Source organism: Abramis brama (genome assembly GCF_963993115.1).
Source record: "Abramis brama genome assembly, chromosome: 7".
Classification (NCBI taxonomy): Eukaryota; Metazoa; Chordata; class Actinopteri; order Cypriniformes; family Leuciscidae; genus Abramis; species Abramis brama.
This window is the reverse complement of record NC_139969.1, coordinates 33,932,218-33,949,285: the sequence shown is the minus strand read 5'-3', so window position 1 is coordinate 33,949,285 and position 17,068 is coordinate 33,932,218. Positions and strand designations below refer to the sequence as shown.

At 34.8% G+C, this 17,068-nt stretch overlaps 1 protein-coding gene across 1 annotated transcript; it reads left to right on the top strand.

The window, feature by feature from the left end:
• Window positions 1-8,245: 8,245 nt before the first annotated feature.
• Window positions 8,246-15,849, top strand: LOC311087213 (uncharacterized protein). Its single transcript, XM_084120484.1, has 4 exons — window positions 8,246-8,317; window positions 13,737-13,946; window positions 15,151-15,313; window positions 15,421-15,849. The coding sequence occupies exons 2-4, from the start codon at window positions 13,743-13,745 to the stop codon at window positions 15,423-15,425; spliced, it is 372 nt and encodes a 123-aa protein (XP_083976610.1). The 5' UTR covers window positions 8,246-8,317; window positions 13,737-13,742; the 3' UTR covers window positions 15,426-15,849.
• Window positions 15,850-17,068: the final 1,219 nt, after the last annotated feature.

Below are 17,068 nucleotides of genomic sequence, written 5' to 3'. Positions count from 1 at the left end.
CTACAAGCCACAGCAGAAGCTTTGGCAGAATCATGGGGCATTAGGTCTTCATTTACTCACAAGCGCGCAAGGCGCATTAAGACACACTTTGATGAATTATGTGAAGACCAGCGTCTGCAAAACGCCAAGGAGTACTTCAGGGTGTCAGTTTTTTGCGCAACGATTGACACATGTACAGGACAACTGCAACGCAGGTTCTGTGGAATGAATGAAGTGGCAACGCGTTTTGGGTTTTTGAACCCTGGTTTCAAATGTCAAATACTTTAGCGGTTCAGTACACTGACGACCTGTCACCAGACTTTGCCATGCAATTGTTATCGTTCAGAAATGCGCTGAAGCCTGAAATACAGGAGATTGAGCGTGGCTCCATTGCAGATCTTGCGCAGCTGTTGTTTATTAAACACCACTCTATTCTGTGTCCCCGATGTTGCAACAGCTCTCAAGTTGTTCCTGACTTTACCTGTAACGGTTGCAACTGCTGAAAGATCGTTCTCGAAGTTGAAATTGATCAAGACATTCCTCCGGAGCACAATGTCACAAGAAAGACTGTCGAGTTTAGCTCTCTTGAGTATTGAGAATGCCCGTGCTCGCAACATTGACATTAAAGATGCAGTGAAAGACTTTGCGCACCAAAACGCGCGGAGAGCACAAAGGATTCGCTAGATGTTTTGTTTGCCAGTTGATCGTCAGAAGTTGGTATGCGAATTTCTTTAAATGTAAAGTAGTTCTTTAAATGTAGCATATATCGTAAAATGTAGAGTCATTCTTTTTTCTTTTACTGTTCATTTTTTTACTACAGAATAATTTATTTTCTACAATTACGCATACTTGTGTAGGCCAGCTTAGACTTGTTCTGCACCTTTTATTGAGCCTATACTGTCAAATAAAATACGTAGACCGGGGCCATTGTGTGTTATTATTATTAATATTATTATTAGCCTATTGAATGATCCTCATGCTATTGCTAAAATAACAATCAAATTGAGGCAGCGGCACTTTTAATGCCTCCACGTTCAGACTAATTATTTATTCCAGCGGATATTTCTTACTAAAAAGCGATATCAAAACCAGTACGCATATTTGTAATGTTATTCAATAATAACATAAAATGCACCAATGCAATGCTAATTTTCACATTCATTACTGTTAAATCAGTTCTGTAAATGGGGAAGACGGACTCAATAGTATACTGCAGCAGATGCGCCATAAAATTTTAATTCGTGGCATAGCATCACTGCTGGTGGGAGGGGCCCCGTCGCCTTCTTTGCGGGGGGGCCTCAGAGATGTGCGGTACGCCACTGGCAGTCACCCTATCCACGCATGCACAACTGGAAAGAGAGAGAGAGAGACTTTTCTTTATTTTTTTACTATTTAGTCTTTCTTTAACAATTATTACTTGCCACTTTGTCAAAAATATATTAATATACAAAATACTTAAATATTCACTTATATACACTCAAAAAAGGAAAGAAAATATAACAAGGGAAAAAAAATACAGAAAAAAGTACATTAAATACACAAATAATTACCCCATATATTAATTTGTAAAATTCCATACTGTTCCATTTACAGTATCAAAAAGTATCAAAATCTCCAACCATTTTATAATATGTGAACTCCACAGTAAGCCGGGCAGACCTCTTAAAGTCATATTAACATCAAAAGAAACACCCCCAAACACCCTTTTCTTGTTAGCCACACAGCTAAGTTTGCTTGACCATATAAAAAATCATGTGTCTTCTGGGCATCTGACTGCAACGCTATCTATTAGCCTACCTAATGCAGCGACCCATTTGGTGTTTTCTGATGGATCGAGGTTGTTCCTGAACTTCCTTTTCTACGTGCGAGTATGCGCTTAGAACTATTAATGTCGCTGTCTTCACAAAGTGTTTCAATGTCAATCACTATACAGTATCATCATGACATGGCCTATAGTCAGGAAAAGAAGACCCAAAAGCAGTAATATGTAGCAAATCAAACTTTATTTTTATGGGGTGGCCTGTCTGAGTGTGCGACTCCCGGCCTAATGGTGTCCAGGTCCATGGTAACTAAAACTATATATATATATATATATATATATATATATATATATATATATATATATATATATATATATATATATATATATATATATATATATATATATATATATATATTAGTTAAGTTAAGTTAAGTTAACTGAAATAAAGCCCAAAAAAAAAATATATATATATATATATATAAGTTAACTGAAATAAAGCTGAAATTAGGCTAAATAAAATGGGCCTATAATATTAGTTGAAAAAAATGACGAAAATTATAAATGTTGCTGAAATAAGTTTGTTGAAGCTCTAAAATTATTAACTGGAAATAAATAAAAACTTAAACTAAACTGAAAATATATATAAATTGTATATAAATAATTCAATAGAAAAAGAAAAGTTGAATGAAACGTTCAGAAAATGAAAAGTTGCGATTTTCTAGGCCTGAAAATGTCATGCCTAAGAAAATAAGAATGGGATATTTAAGTTATGACGTTAGGGAGTTTAGCCCAGCCCCAATGAGTGTTTTAAGTGCCAAAGAATAGGACACACTGCAGGACAATGAAAAGGAATGTACAAGTTGTGCTAGTACAGACAGCAACAGATCTGTTGGGGATAAAAGATAAAATGGCTGAAATAATTCATGAGATGCTGAATCCTACTAATTATGATGGATTGTCTCAAGGTGATTAACATATTCATGGTAATTCATATCCTCCAATGGAATGCCAGAAGTTTAATTGCGAATGGGCAAGAGTTCAAGAAGGTCATAACTGATATGGTTGTTGAACCTGTTATTATTTGTATTCAAGAGACATGGTTAAGACCACACTTGGAATTCACTTTTTTCTGGGGTGCTTTTTTTTATTTTTGAAAAATAATATATATTTATGTTTGCGCACAGCTTCCCTGTCAAACAAATATATTTATTGAAGAATAGTATATCTAAATATCAGGTCAGGAGTTCTGAAGCGCTCCCTCTCCCCCGATTGTTAAACCCGATTGTATTGCTTCCGCTAAAGAAAATAGTAGGCCTACGCTCCGTCTCTACGGTTAGAATCCTGTGAGTCCATAGCAACGCTCTGTTTTTCATGGCAACGGTCTGTTATACTCCGCACAGCGGTCTGTTATCAAGAAATAACAGACCGCATTCTACATTGGAATTCAACCAAGCCATGTAATAAAATAAGTTAATAAAATAAGCATATATCACCACCAGGTGATATGCTTTAGTTATTTTGTTTATCCTATTTACCTGCATTGCCCTGTCAATTAGATGCAAATGTGCGCATTTTAACTAGTTGACGCCTAATTTGCATACAGAACGTCCCCAGTTAATGACTTACATCAAGAGTCTTTCCCCCTGAAATTTAGAAATCTAAATTGGTGAATTTAGAAGAAATCTACAGATGCAAACAGATGGAGGATACACTCTAAAAAATTTAGTAAATCTGAGTAACTGCATCTGGTAGGCTACATTAATAAATAAAACTGAGTAGAAATAAGTTAAAATTAAACTTTAAATATAACAATATTTATAAATTAACTTTTTATTTATGAGTAATTTAACTTTTTTTATTTCCTCTAAACCTTTATAAAATAGTATTCCATACCACAAATACATACATGACATTGGCTTTTATTGAATTTTTACTCAATTATTTTGGTAAGTTTAATTTTAAAGTGTTATTTATTCTGATAACACCAAAATAATTAAAACGATGTAGTGCCTTGTGCAAAAATAAACAAATTATTAGTAAAACACGCCCCTCTGCTTGATGCAGTTATTTAGGTTATTCTAAATATGAAGAGTTCAGATGAAAATGCCTCTAAGTGCCATCTGAAATTTCCTTCTATAATGATCATTTTTATCAAGCTTGTATGTTTATGTTCACTTATTTCACATTACTGGCAATGAAAATTACCTATTAATTGTCATTTAAGTTAAATTACTGAACTAAAATATACAAGCTTGAAAAAAAAAAGCTAATTTTAGAAGAAAATTTCAGATGGCACTTAGAGGCTTTTGCATCTGAACTCTTCATATATACTTGAAACTAGTAGCATAGAAAATGTTTTCAAAACATGCACATTGTGGAATGGTTTCCTTTGCTGCTCTATAAACCTAGTAAATACTAAGGAGATCATGGTTTCTGTGTGAACTGATTATTTTGTAGACATCTTTTGAAAATGAAACAATTGCGTGAGTTTGAGGAAGATAAAATTAATTAACTTTTTAAATTAATTTTTTTTTAAAGGAAGTCAGAGTTGCATTAATATACTTTTTTGTTTAAAAAAAGAAAAAAAATACGTAATAATGAGAAGTGCCCTTTATTTCACTTGAGCCCCTGCCCCTCAAAATGTCTGTGCACGTCCCTGGTTCTGTTCATCTATTGGTAGAGAAATAGATCTGAATAATGCTTGGTCAATGATTAAAAAGATGACTGGTAAAAGAAAATCTGTCAAAATCCCTGTGTTGATAGATGGAGAATACTTGACAATAACAAACAAGGAGAAAGCCGATTTATTAGGTAAGAAGGTTCCAAGTATACACAGTGGAAGTCATTTAGATGAAATACATAAAGAAAAAGGACACTAACGGATAACCATTAGACATGGAATTCACACCACATGAGTGGAAAATGGCCTTAGAGAAAAGCGGTTATACGGCTCTAGAACAAGACCAACTTTGTTATTGTCACGGTTCATGGGTTCACTGACTCTTCCTCGCTCTGTGTGTGTATGAGTGTGTGAGTGGGCGTGGCTCATTATCTATGAAGGTAAAAGAGTAGCAAAACATGAGAGCATGTAGATGTGAATTTGAGAACTTGTACAATAAATATTCGTACTTGTACACGAACATTTATAGCTCCAATGTGAAAACCTGTAAAAATAAAAATCTGAAGATGAATGTTGAAATTTTCACAAACCTGTATTCTGAATTTGAAGCTGCAGACAAGTAGGCACAAATGTGTAAAATGCCATTCAAAGAAATACAATGACACACACAAACTTGTAATATATTTGCATTTAATCTTACAATCACATTCACAGTACAACCTCAATTGACTTTTTCTAAAAGGAAATAAAATATTAAAATATAGGAGATAAAATGTAAAAGCGATAGAGCAAAGCGCGGAGCAGAAAGCAAGAGCGTCCGAACAGTAGCTGAGCAGGAAGTGGAGTCGTCTAGCATATTATGTGAATGCTAGGTCAAAGAGATGTGTCTTTAATCTAGCTTTGAACTGGGCAGAGTGTGTCTGCTTCCCGGACAATGGTAGGAAGACTGTTCCAATGTTTTGGTGCTAAATAGGAACAGGCTTTGACTCCATAGGTGACATATTTTCCCTTCAAGGTTTAGTCATTGAACATTACTGGAACAGAACAATACATCCACACAGAGCAAACTTGAACTAATATAAACTTCTTCTTACGATTTTCACTTTTATCATATAGTAACCAGTGGTGTTGTAAATACCTAAAGAGTTACATATGCCAAGTAAGAAAACATATAAGTGGCTACATGTGGTGGGATAGAACTTCAAGACCCTAGGCATAGTTGTCTATAAAAATCTAATACAGCAATCATGAGAACAGCAACATGAAAACAAATAAGAAGAACCCGTCTAGAACTCTTGATTAGTTTAATTCCATAATAACCCAATGGATGAACGGCAAAGCAAGTGCATATTTATTATCTGGACGGCAGGCTACACGAATAAACAAGGTATGCAAAGTGGCGCAATGGATCACTGGGTCCTACCACCTTGGTGAAAACTTGCTGGGACCTGAGGGATATATATGTCTATTGCAAAGGCTTTAGCAGATATCTATGGGGAACAGGCTTTGACCCCATAGGTGATATATTTTCCCTTCAAGGTTTAGTCATAGAACGTCACTGGAACAGAACAATACATCCACACAGAGCAAACTTGAACTAATATAAACTTCTTCTTACGATTAATTTTCACACTTTTATCATATAGTGACCAGTGGTGTTGTAAATACCTAAAGAGTTACATATGGCAAGTAAGAAAACATATAAGTGGCTACATGTGGTGTGATAGAACTTCAAGACCCGTGGCATAGTTGTCTATAAAAATCTCATACAGCAATCATGAGAACAGCAACATGAAAACAAATAAGAAGAACCCGTCAAAGTCTAGAACTCTGGATTAGTTTGATTCCATAATAACCCACTGGATGAATTGCAAAGCAAGTGCATATTTATTATCTGGAGGGCAGGCTACACGAATAAACAAGGTATGCAAAGGGGCGAAATAGATCGCTGGGTCCTACCAACTTGGTGAAAACTTGCTGGGACCCGAGGGGTATATATGTCTCTTACAAATGCTTTAGCAGATACCATTGGGGAACAGGCTTTGATCCGATAGGTGATATATTTTCCTTTCAAGGTTTAGTCATAGAACATCACTGGAACGGATCAATACATCCACACAGAGCAAACTTGAACTAATATAAACTTCTTCTTACGATTCATTTTCACACTTTTATCATATAGTGACCAGTGGTGTTGTAAATACCTAAAGAGTTACATATGCCAAGTAAGAAAACATATAAGTGACTACATGTGGTGTGATAGAACTTCAAGACCCTAGGCATAGTTGTCTATAAAAAACTCATAAAGCAATCATGAGAACAGCAACATGAAAAAAAATAAGAAGAACCCGTCAAAGTCTAGAACTCTTGATTAGTTTGTTTCGATAATAACCCAATGGATGAATTGCAAAGCAAGTACATATTTATTATCTGGAGGGCAGGCTACACGAATAAACAAGGTATGCAAAGGCTTGGATGGATCGCTGGGTCCTACCACCTTGGTGAAAACTTGCTGGGACCCGAGGGATATATATGTCTCTTGCAAAGGCTTCAGCAGATACCATTGGGGAACAGGCTTTGATCCCATAGGTCCGGGCTATTCAATTGGCGGCCCGCGGGCCAAATGCGGCCCGCCAATCATCTCCATCCGGCCCGACGGCACCAACCTCCCTCCTCCTCTTTTCCTGGTGGTGCGGCTAATTTAGTTTGAATTTGATACTCGCTCCGATTGACCTGAGAAACGTTTTACGTGCGAATATTTCAGCAGTTATTATAGCCTATGTGTCCCGAATTTATGTCGACTGAACCAGCGATACCAATCATTCGTGAATGAATCATTCTTTTGGTTCGATCCTTTCTAAACGCGCTTGCACCGCCGCCGGCGAGAGCGTCAAAGTGGCCGGTCAGTAACGGTCTAAAACTATTCGGATTCATTCGGACCGCTCCGTCGCTGAATCATCTGAAGCGGTTTCTCGGTCAGTAACAACAAATAGTTGCGTTTACTCCCGGTCCCGGACACTATTATTAAACAGCGTTGCGACAACCAGTGGAAAGCGTTTCAGTTCGACAGAAACCTCTCTGTTACAAACCACAAATCACTCGATGATTTAACTAGTATTAAATCAGATGAAACAGCCTCAACATTCCCAACAATACTGATGAGGAAAGCAGAAGAAACATTGTGGCATGAACGAAATTAAAAGACTTTAAATCCCCTAATCACCCTTACAAACATTTACCATGAATGTACTGTAGTAATTTACCATGGTTGGGCAGAAATGTGCAATATTTATATTGAATACTATGTAGTAATAAATAAATATATATATATTTACTATAATATTATACAGTATAATAGTAAATATAGTGATTTATTTTGCATTAGATTTATTAGGTGGGTAGAGGAATATAATGTTTGTTATGAAATTATGTCAGTTTCTTTGTAAAGGTGCGTATAGTTTTTAACTTGTGTTTAGGCATTTTTTATACAGTGGGAGTGAGTAGCCTGTGGTTAACAAGTCTCACTGTCAGAATATTTTCATTAAACATAACAATTATAAATAAAATAATTATTTCTCACTAACAGCTATGAGTTTCTATAATTAATTTATTTGTTCCAAGGAAAATAGTTGTACACAGCTGTAAATTATCAAGTTTTTATTTATTATGGTTTTATATATCTGCATACTGTTGGGTACCACATTTCCAAGTAAATACCATACTTTTTTAGGGTTACTTTAACTTATTTATTGAAACTGTTGTTTCAATAAATAAGCTAAACCCCCAAACCAACCCACTGGCCCACCTCAACTTTTTGATTTGATAATCCAGCCCTCGAATGAAGCTAATTGAATAGCCCTGCCATAGGTGATATATTTCAACCCATTCTCACCCCCAGGGCGTCAAAAACTGAAGCATGGTCAAGTGCCTTCCGCGTCACACAGAAGACTTCGAAGGTACCCCTAGGCGTCACTTAATTGACGAACAGGGAACTCCATTGATTTCAACGGTTTGCCTTATGCGTCAGATTAAGACGCAAAAGGCAAATTAGCCTAGTATATAATAGACCCTACGTCAGGGATAGCCAACTCCGGTCCTGGAGGGCCACTGTCCTGCAGAGTTTAGCTCCAACCCTAATTAAACACACCTGAACAAGGCAATCAGTGTTTTCAGGATTACTAGATAGATACAGGCAGGTGAGTTTTTATCAGGGCTGAAGCTAAACTCTGCAGGACAGTGGCCCTCCAGGACCGGAGTTGGCTATCCCTGCCCTACGTCATCGCAATTTTCTAAAGCTCTGGTAAGAAATAAGGCCTATTAAATTGATATTTTTTTTTTATAGCTAAGTTTCTATAGCTATATAAATGTATTTAATGTCCATAAATCCACTTTTTAATATTATCTGTAAAGACTTTTATCTGGGCTAGGCTACCTCCAACAACTCCAAAGCTTTAAAATCCATAACACACGTGTGTATATATATATATATATTCTTGTAGCAACTCATAATGGTAATAAAATGTTTATACTGTAATAATTTTCTCAAAACGTAATAAAATCTTGAGCTCATAATGTAATAACAATTTTTACATTTTGAGAAATGTATTATATTAGAAACTTACCAAAACATATCATATTTTCATTACTGTAATAGCTTTTAAAACGGAATACCAATGTTTTTTGTTAAATTAATATATATTTGCGTGTGTATATATATATTTGCGTTTTTATAATGCATAATTAAATGATTGTGTAGGCCTACTGTGTATACTTCTGGCCTGTTTCTTATTGTAAAAAAAAAAAAAAAAAAAAAAAAAGATTAAAACACACACACATTTATAGATTTGAGATCTTTAGGCTATTTTTACATTTGATGCCAGGGGCATTAATAAATTAATTATCAGCTCGCTATTAATGTTATCTGTAGAATCTGCGATATCTGTTGTGGTTCTTATGTTGGCCAATCAAAACATAACAAACTCTTACACATAATCTATGGAGGCAGATTAGTCTCAAATATAATTCACGCAAAAAACATGATTCACAAATGCGTAGACAATTTCACATGCATGAAACCTAATTCACGTACACACAAAAAAAATCCACGTGCGTGAAAAAAAAAATATATTCACAAAAAGCAATTCACATGCGCAAAATAAAATTATATAATCATAAAATACATTTCACAAATGCAAAACACAATTCGTAGATATACAACTGTGCACAAAAACCTTTGAATGTTTAAAATGTACGAGTGTATCCTTGCATTTGAATGTGCAAATCGTCATTCACGTACGAATCGCCTTAGATATGTGTGTGTGTGTGTTTTTGAGACTTTCCTGGCAGCATAACACTCATAACACAGAGCAGTCATACTCTTTAGCCAATCAGATTTAAGCTTATCAATCGACCAATCAGTATCACGTGAGGGCGGGCCTACCTACATGTTACGTCATCAGCTTTCGACCAGTTCATGGCTGAGCAGAGGTAAGTGCAGTTAATCGTTCATTTCTGTGTTAACTGAAGTTAAAGAAGTTTGAGATCAGTTGAAGCAATAGTTTATGAACTATTAACTGATGTAAGCAAGTGTTGTTGTAATCAGATGTCCCATATCGTGTCAAAAATGAAGAATGATGCTTGTTTTGTTGTATTTTAGCTGAAGGTACAGACAGCTCTCACTACAATCACGCTAATGATTGCAAAACAATCATCTGTGGTCAATACCCATCGAGATTGTTCTTTAAATAGTGAATAGACCTATTTTAATGAGCAGCCAGTGTTTTTTGCCATTTGTGTATGATGTTAAATTATTATTAACACTTGTTTCCCTGCATTTTTCAGGATTACTCACCTTTGGTGTGACATCTGGATAGCAGTCACGAACATCTTAATTCATGTTGTTTCTTTATTCTCTTTTATACTTTTTTTTTTGTATTTATGTCTTAATTGGTAACACTTTATTAAAACGTTTCATTAGTTAACATGAACTAATAATGAACTGCACGTGAACAGCCTTTATTATTTTTTGTTAATGTTAACATTTACTAATACTTCATTAAAATCTTGTTAACATTAGTAAATGCACTGTAAACTAACAATGAACAGCTGTATTTTTAACTAACGTTAACAAAGATTAACAAACACAGCAACAAATGTATTGCTCATGGTTATTTAATACATGAACTAATGTTAACTTAGTTATTGTACCTTATTGTAGAGTGTTACCAATATATTCAACATGCATTTCCTTATGCTGTATTGTAATGTCAAGGTTTTTAAATAAGGTTTTTTATTGTCATCTTAACTCTTATAACTCTTATTGTCATCAAAATCTTATATGTCCTAACAGAGAGGTCTACTGATGACCGGACTGAACACAATTCATTTTTTAACTTTTCACTTGATGTATTGCACTTATATTTATATACTTTAAAAGCAAAGTACACTCTGACTGGATCTCACAACTCCTGAAGAGATGTATATTTCTCTGTACTGAATATTGTGCTTCACAGTTTAGACTGTCAGTTCATGATCTTCATATGTAACAGGAACATTAATCATGATCAAGTCATTTTATATATTTTATTCCCAAAGGATTCGGAAACTTTCAAATTAATAAAAGGTGTACATCAGATTGAACTATGTCTGAATCTTTTAATTCTTACAAGAACATTTAATAATGCATGCATAGCAAGGCTTTATTCCTAAAGCGTGTACATATAGTCCGCAGGAGACAAATTAATACAGTAACAATGCATCACTTTCAACCACTTGTTGAAACAACTGTCAAAATGGATGGCTTGCAACATGACTGTTTTCAAAGAATTACAGTAGAAATGGTAAGATCACAGTAGCCTACTGGTTGTCTGCAACTTCATACATCATCTGTCTTGGAAATCTGAAACAATAAAACTACATAATATATGCAGATCAAAACATGTCTCCTATATATGCACGTCATTACATACATTATCATCAGTTGAATGTGTGGTGGACAGGACATGAAAATCCATCAATACTAAAAATAAATGTTTATATTCACATGTGGACTAAACAGCAGTTAATAAACTATTGCTTCAACTGATCTCTAACTTCTAAACACAGAAATGAACGATTAACTGCACTTACCTCTGCTCAGCCATGAACTGGTCGAAAGCTGATGACGTAACATGTAGGTAGGCCCGCCCTCACGTGATACTGATTGGTCGATTGATAAGCTTAAATCTGATTGGCTAAAGAGTACGACTGCTCTGTGTTACGAGTGTTATGCTGCCAGGAAAGTCTCAAAAACACACACACACATATCTAAGGCAATTCGTACGTGAATGACGATTTGCACATTCAAATGCAAGGATACACTCGTACATTTTAAACATTCAAAGGTTTTTGTGCACAGTTGTATATCTACGAATTATGTTTTGCATTTGTGAAATGTATTTTATGAGTATATAATTTTATTTTCCATCCATCCATCTTCTACCGCTTATCCGGGGCCGGGTCGCGGGGGCAGCAGTCTAAGCAGGGATGCCCAGACTTCCCTCTCCCTAGACACTTCCTCCAGCTCTTCCGGGGGGACACCGAGGCGTTCCCAGGCCAGCCGGGAGACATAGTCTCTCCAGCGTGTCCTAGGTCTTCCCCGGGGTCTCCTCCCGGTGGGACATGCCCGGAACACCTTCCCGGGAAGGCGTCCAGGAGGCATCCGGAAAAGATGCCCGAGCCACCTCAACTGACCCCTCTCGATGTGGAGGAGCAGCGGCTCTACTCTGAGCTCCTCCCGAGTGACCGAGCTTCTCACCCTATCTCTAAGGGATCGCCCAGCCACCCTGCGGAGAAAGCTCATTTCGGCCGCTTGTATCCGGGATCTTGTCCTTTCGGTCATGACCCACAGCTCATGACCATAGGTGAGAGTAGGAACGTAGATTGACTGGTAAATCGAGAGCTTCGCCTTGCGGCTCAGCTCCTTCTTCACCACGACAGACCGGTACAGGGACCGCATTACTGCAGAAGCTGCACCGATCCGCCTGTCAATCTCCCGTTCCATCCTTCCCTCACTCGTGAACAAGACCCCAAGATACTTGAACTCCTCCACTTGAGGCAGGAGCTCTCCACCAACCTGAAGCGGGCAAACCACCCTTTTCCGACTGAGAACCATGGCCTCGGATTTGGAGGTGCTGATTCTCATCCCAGCCGCTTCACACTCGGCTGCAAACCGTCCCAGTGCATGCTGGAGGTCCTGGTCTGATGAGGCCAACACGACAACATCATCCGCAAAGAGCAGTTTTATTATAATTATAATTATAATTTTATTTTGCGCATGTGAATTGCTTTTTGTGAATATATATATTTTTTCACGCATGTGGATTTTTTTTGTGTGTACGTGAATTAGGTTTCATGCATGTGAAATTGTCTATGCATTTGTGAATCATGTTTTTTGCATGATTTATATTTGAGACTAATCTTCCTCCATAATAATCAACCGGGTATTTTTATGGAGTAAAATTTTAAGGAGGTTTTTTTTTTTTTTTTTTGGCATCCCATTCTCGCGGTAAGTCCTGTCGCGCTTTCCAATGCTATATCTCGTCTTTGCACGGTAGGTTCTGGTCCTGGTACATAAATTACATCATTTAGATAAAGAATTTCAGATTCTGGAATCATTGTACTTTTTTGTGCATCATTTTCACACGTCTATCAGGGTTGTTGATATATATATATATATATATATATATATATATAATTTATTTTATTTTTTATTAAGAATAAAAGCCATACCTAAAACCTATTGACGGGTGCTAATGATACCTGATGATATGCTGCTATGTATATAGTGCTAATGGTACTATGGTAAGTTACCAATAGGCCTACGTCCATTAGCATGTTAGCTAATACTTTATAATTTGGGGTTTATCAGATACTTTATGACCTGGGATTTGTGTTAGACTGCCATAATAGACTAATTAAATAATGGATGGTTTACTTTTTATTATTTACATAGAATATCGACTTGGTCTATGTCCATGCACAGACATATATAATTTCTACAAGTGTATGTATATGTACATTTGTTATACATAATATGTGACTTATATGTGCTTATATGGTATTTGCATTAATACACATACTGTAATGATAAGTCGAAAAATAACTAGTTTGAATGAATTTTCATTTAAAGTATTTCTTTCACATGATCTACATTCTGTCATGCATTCAAATAAATATTATCTAATTATTATCTAATTTTCTGTCCACACCACTACACCTTCTACTATACAGTATTCTGTAGCTTCCAAACAGAAACCTCAGGTCGAAAACTCCAATTGTAGCAGTTGCCTCCACTTGCTTTGTTTGCATTGTATTTTATTTATTTTTTTCTTTTAGAGCAAAATGACAAAACCAAAACAGAAACCATGTCCCCACTGCCAGGCACTCAACAATGCCAGCTGCAAAACATGTAAAACATGTTTTGCTAGTTTAACCCTCAGACAGAGAGTTAAAAACAAACAAAAGTATATCGAGGAGAGTGCATGGAAGTCCAGCACAAAAAAACACAGAAATGCTGCTCGTGTGGTGGATTCTGCCCGCATTGCTGTAAGTCTTGTTCTGCAAATGTAGTATCAGTATATATTATATTCTGTTCATAGTAGCCTATACTGTACTGTACTGAAATGAATGAGGTAAATACAAAATTATACAGATAACATATTATTCACTGGGTATAGGTGAAGTATTCTCATATTTATAATTCTTATAATATAAGCATACGTATATATAACTATGAATAATTAAATAGTACAAATCTGTTATTTAAAAAGAAATGTTAAAAAGATATATATATATATATATATATATATATATATATATATTTATATATATTTATAATTATAATAATACTTTGTTACATTTCTATAACGCTTTTCTGGGTACTCAAAGCGCACTATTACACTATATATATATATATAGTGTAATAGTGTGCTTTGAGTACCCAGAAAAGCGCTATAGAAATGTATATATATATAAATGTATATATATATATATATATATATATATATATATATATATATATATATATATATATATATATATATATATATATATATATATATTCTTGTAGCAACTCATAATGGTAATAAAATGTTTATACTGTAATAATTTTCTCAAAACGTAATAAAATCTTGAGCTCATAATGTAATAACAATTTTTACATTTTGAGAAATGTATTACATTAGAAACTTACCAAAACATATCATATTTTCATTACTGTAATAGCTTTTAAAACGGAATACCAATGTTTTTTGTTAAATTAATATATATGTAATATTAATTGCATGAATATTTAAATGTAGCATTTTGCAGGTAGTTTAAGACTGGATTTTGATTTTTTTTTTCAATGTATTGTAAGGGAATACTAATATTTTTTATGTTTTAAAAGCTATTACAGTAATGAAAATATTATATGTTTTGGTAAGTTTCTAATGTAATACATTTCTCAAAATGTAAAAATTGTTATTACATTATGAGCTCAAGATTTTATTATGTTTTGAGAAAATTATTACATCATGAATATTTTATTTCAATAATAATGTAATACTTATTTCATTAGGTGCAGTTTTTACATTATGTGCAGTTATTACATTATGAGTTGCTACATTTCTCAATTAAACATTTAGACATCTTTCTTTTTTACTTTGATAATCCAGTTGATTTGCAACAGAATTGTCTGGTAAGTCCCTGCTTACCATTATGAATGGTGTGACATCGATACTTATCGACTGTCTGTGCATTTGTTTTACAGGTTAAGAAATTGGAGGTACTTGGCTATAAGCCAATTCTCTTCATTTCTAAAGAGAAAAGAAATGGGTTTGTGGCTGAAGTCATCACTTCAATGGGTCCATTTGCAGTTGCACTTCAAGCCATCTTTGAAAGGATGACTAGCCTTTATGAAATCTGTATTAAAAGTAAGTATTTCGTATGATCTACACATGCAATATTCAAAGAAAAGTAGTATGTATGACGGACCTTATGTCAAAATGATTAATGACTTTGACCTTTGACCTTTTGACAGGTTGAACTTCCGGTGACCTTTATGATTGATGGGTTGAACTTCACGACTGAGGTCATGGGATTAACCTTTGCCTTATCGATCATGTAGTTTTGACAGTTAGTTTTGCCCTATTGACCTTCCTATGCTAAATCATAGTTTTGAAGGATAGTTTTGACCTATTTAAACAGAACAGATGTTTTGACGGCCGGTGTCAAGTTATATAGGACATGTGTGTGAGTGTGGTTATATGGTGTCATGTTCTAGTTATGTGTGTGTGTGTGTCACAGACAACAAGCTTTGTGTCATGTGTGTGTGTGAGTGTCAAGAAGGGTTATATAGGACATGTGTCACAGGCGCCTTCGCTCCCTCCCTCCGCAGTGAAAGTGAGAAGTGTATGTCACGCAAACACATTCTAGCCTTTATATTCTATCCTTTATATAATTTATATAATATACATAATCTAAAACAATTAAACTAAAGTTGAAAAACATACCTTTAAAACTGTATAATATAAAATAATTATCATGCTAAAGTTGTTAACAAAAGTTAAAAGAACTTTTACCGTTCTTTTAAAAGTATATAAATGAAATGGTTATACAATAAATATCTTGCTAAAACGTATATAATGAAATGCTTATAAAAAATCATCTTACATTTTAGAGAGAGTTGAAGAAGTGACTCCTAACACATCATTGTCCATACGAATGGGTCACAAAAATAATTAACCTAAAGTTGAAAAACATTTGGTTCTTTAAAAGCGTTTAAAAAGCTTACTAAAACCAATTGTTTTAGTTTTAGATAAAAATTACATAAAACATTCTGCTCTTTAAAAGTGTATAAATTAAACTAAGGTTGAAAAAATATTCTATCCTTTAAAAGTATATAATGGAATGCTTACACAATATATCTTACTAAAAAGAATAAAAATAAAAATAAAAATCATCTTACATGTTTGTAAGTCTGGACGGTCTCTGACTTTGATGATCAAGATATCAGGGGCTGAAATGATTTCAAAGTTTAAATGATATTTTGTTTTAAATTTAATACATTATTAAAAGTTGTAATAGAGTTGTTAAATTATTAAAAGTGGTAAAACAAAAACACTGTTTTTCCTGAATGACCTCACACTGTCTCAAAAAGTAAAGGAGCCGCGTGCGCGTGTCTGTGTCCGTCTATGCGCGCCCCCTCTCCGTCTGAGCTCTGACCCCCTCCTTTGCATACCAGAGTACAGTGAAATCTCACACTAACAAAAGTTGAAAAACATACCTTTAAAAGTATATAAAATATATCTTATTGATCCAATTGTTTTAGCTGAATAAATAAAATTGTCTTACATTATTTTAGAGAGAGTTGAAGAAGTAGCTCCTAACACATCATTGTCCATACGAATGGGTCACAAAAATAATTAAACTAAAGTTGAAAAAAATATTCTGTTCTTTTTAAAAGTATATAATGAAATACTTATAAAATCTTCCGAACCAAGTATTTCAGTTTTAGATGAACAAAACTGTCTCAAAACATAGGGAGCGCGCCTCTAATGTATGTGTGTCAGAAAGTAAAGGAGCCACGCGTGTGTGTGTCTCTGTGTGTGTGTGTGTGTGTGTGTGTGTGTGTGTGTGTGTGTGTGTGTGTGTGTGTGTGTGTGTGTGTATGTGAGAGAGAGTTAACA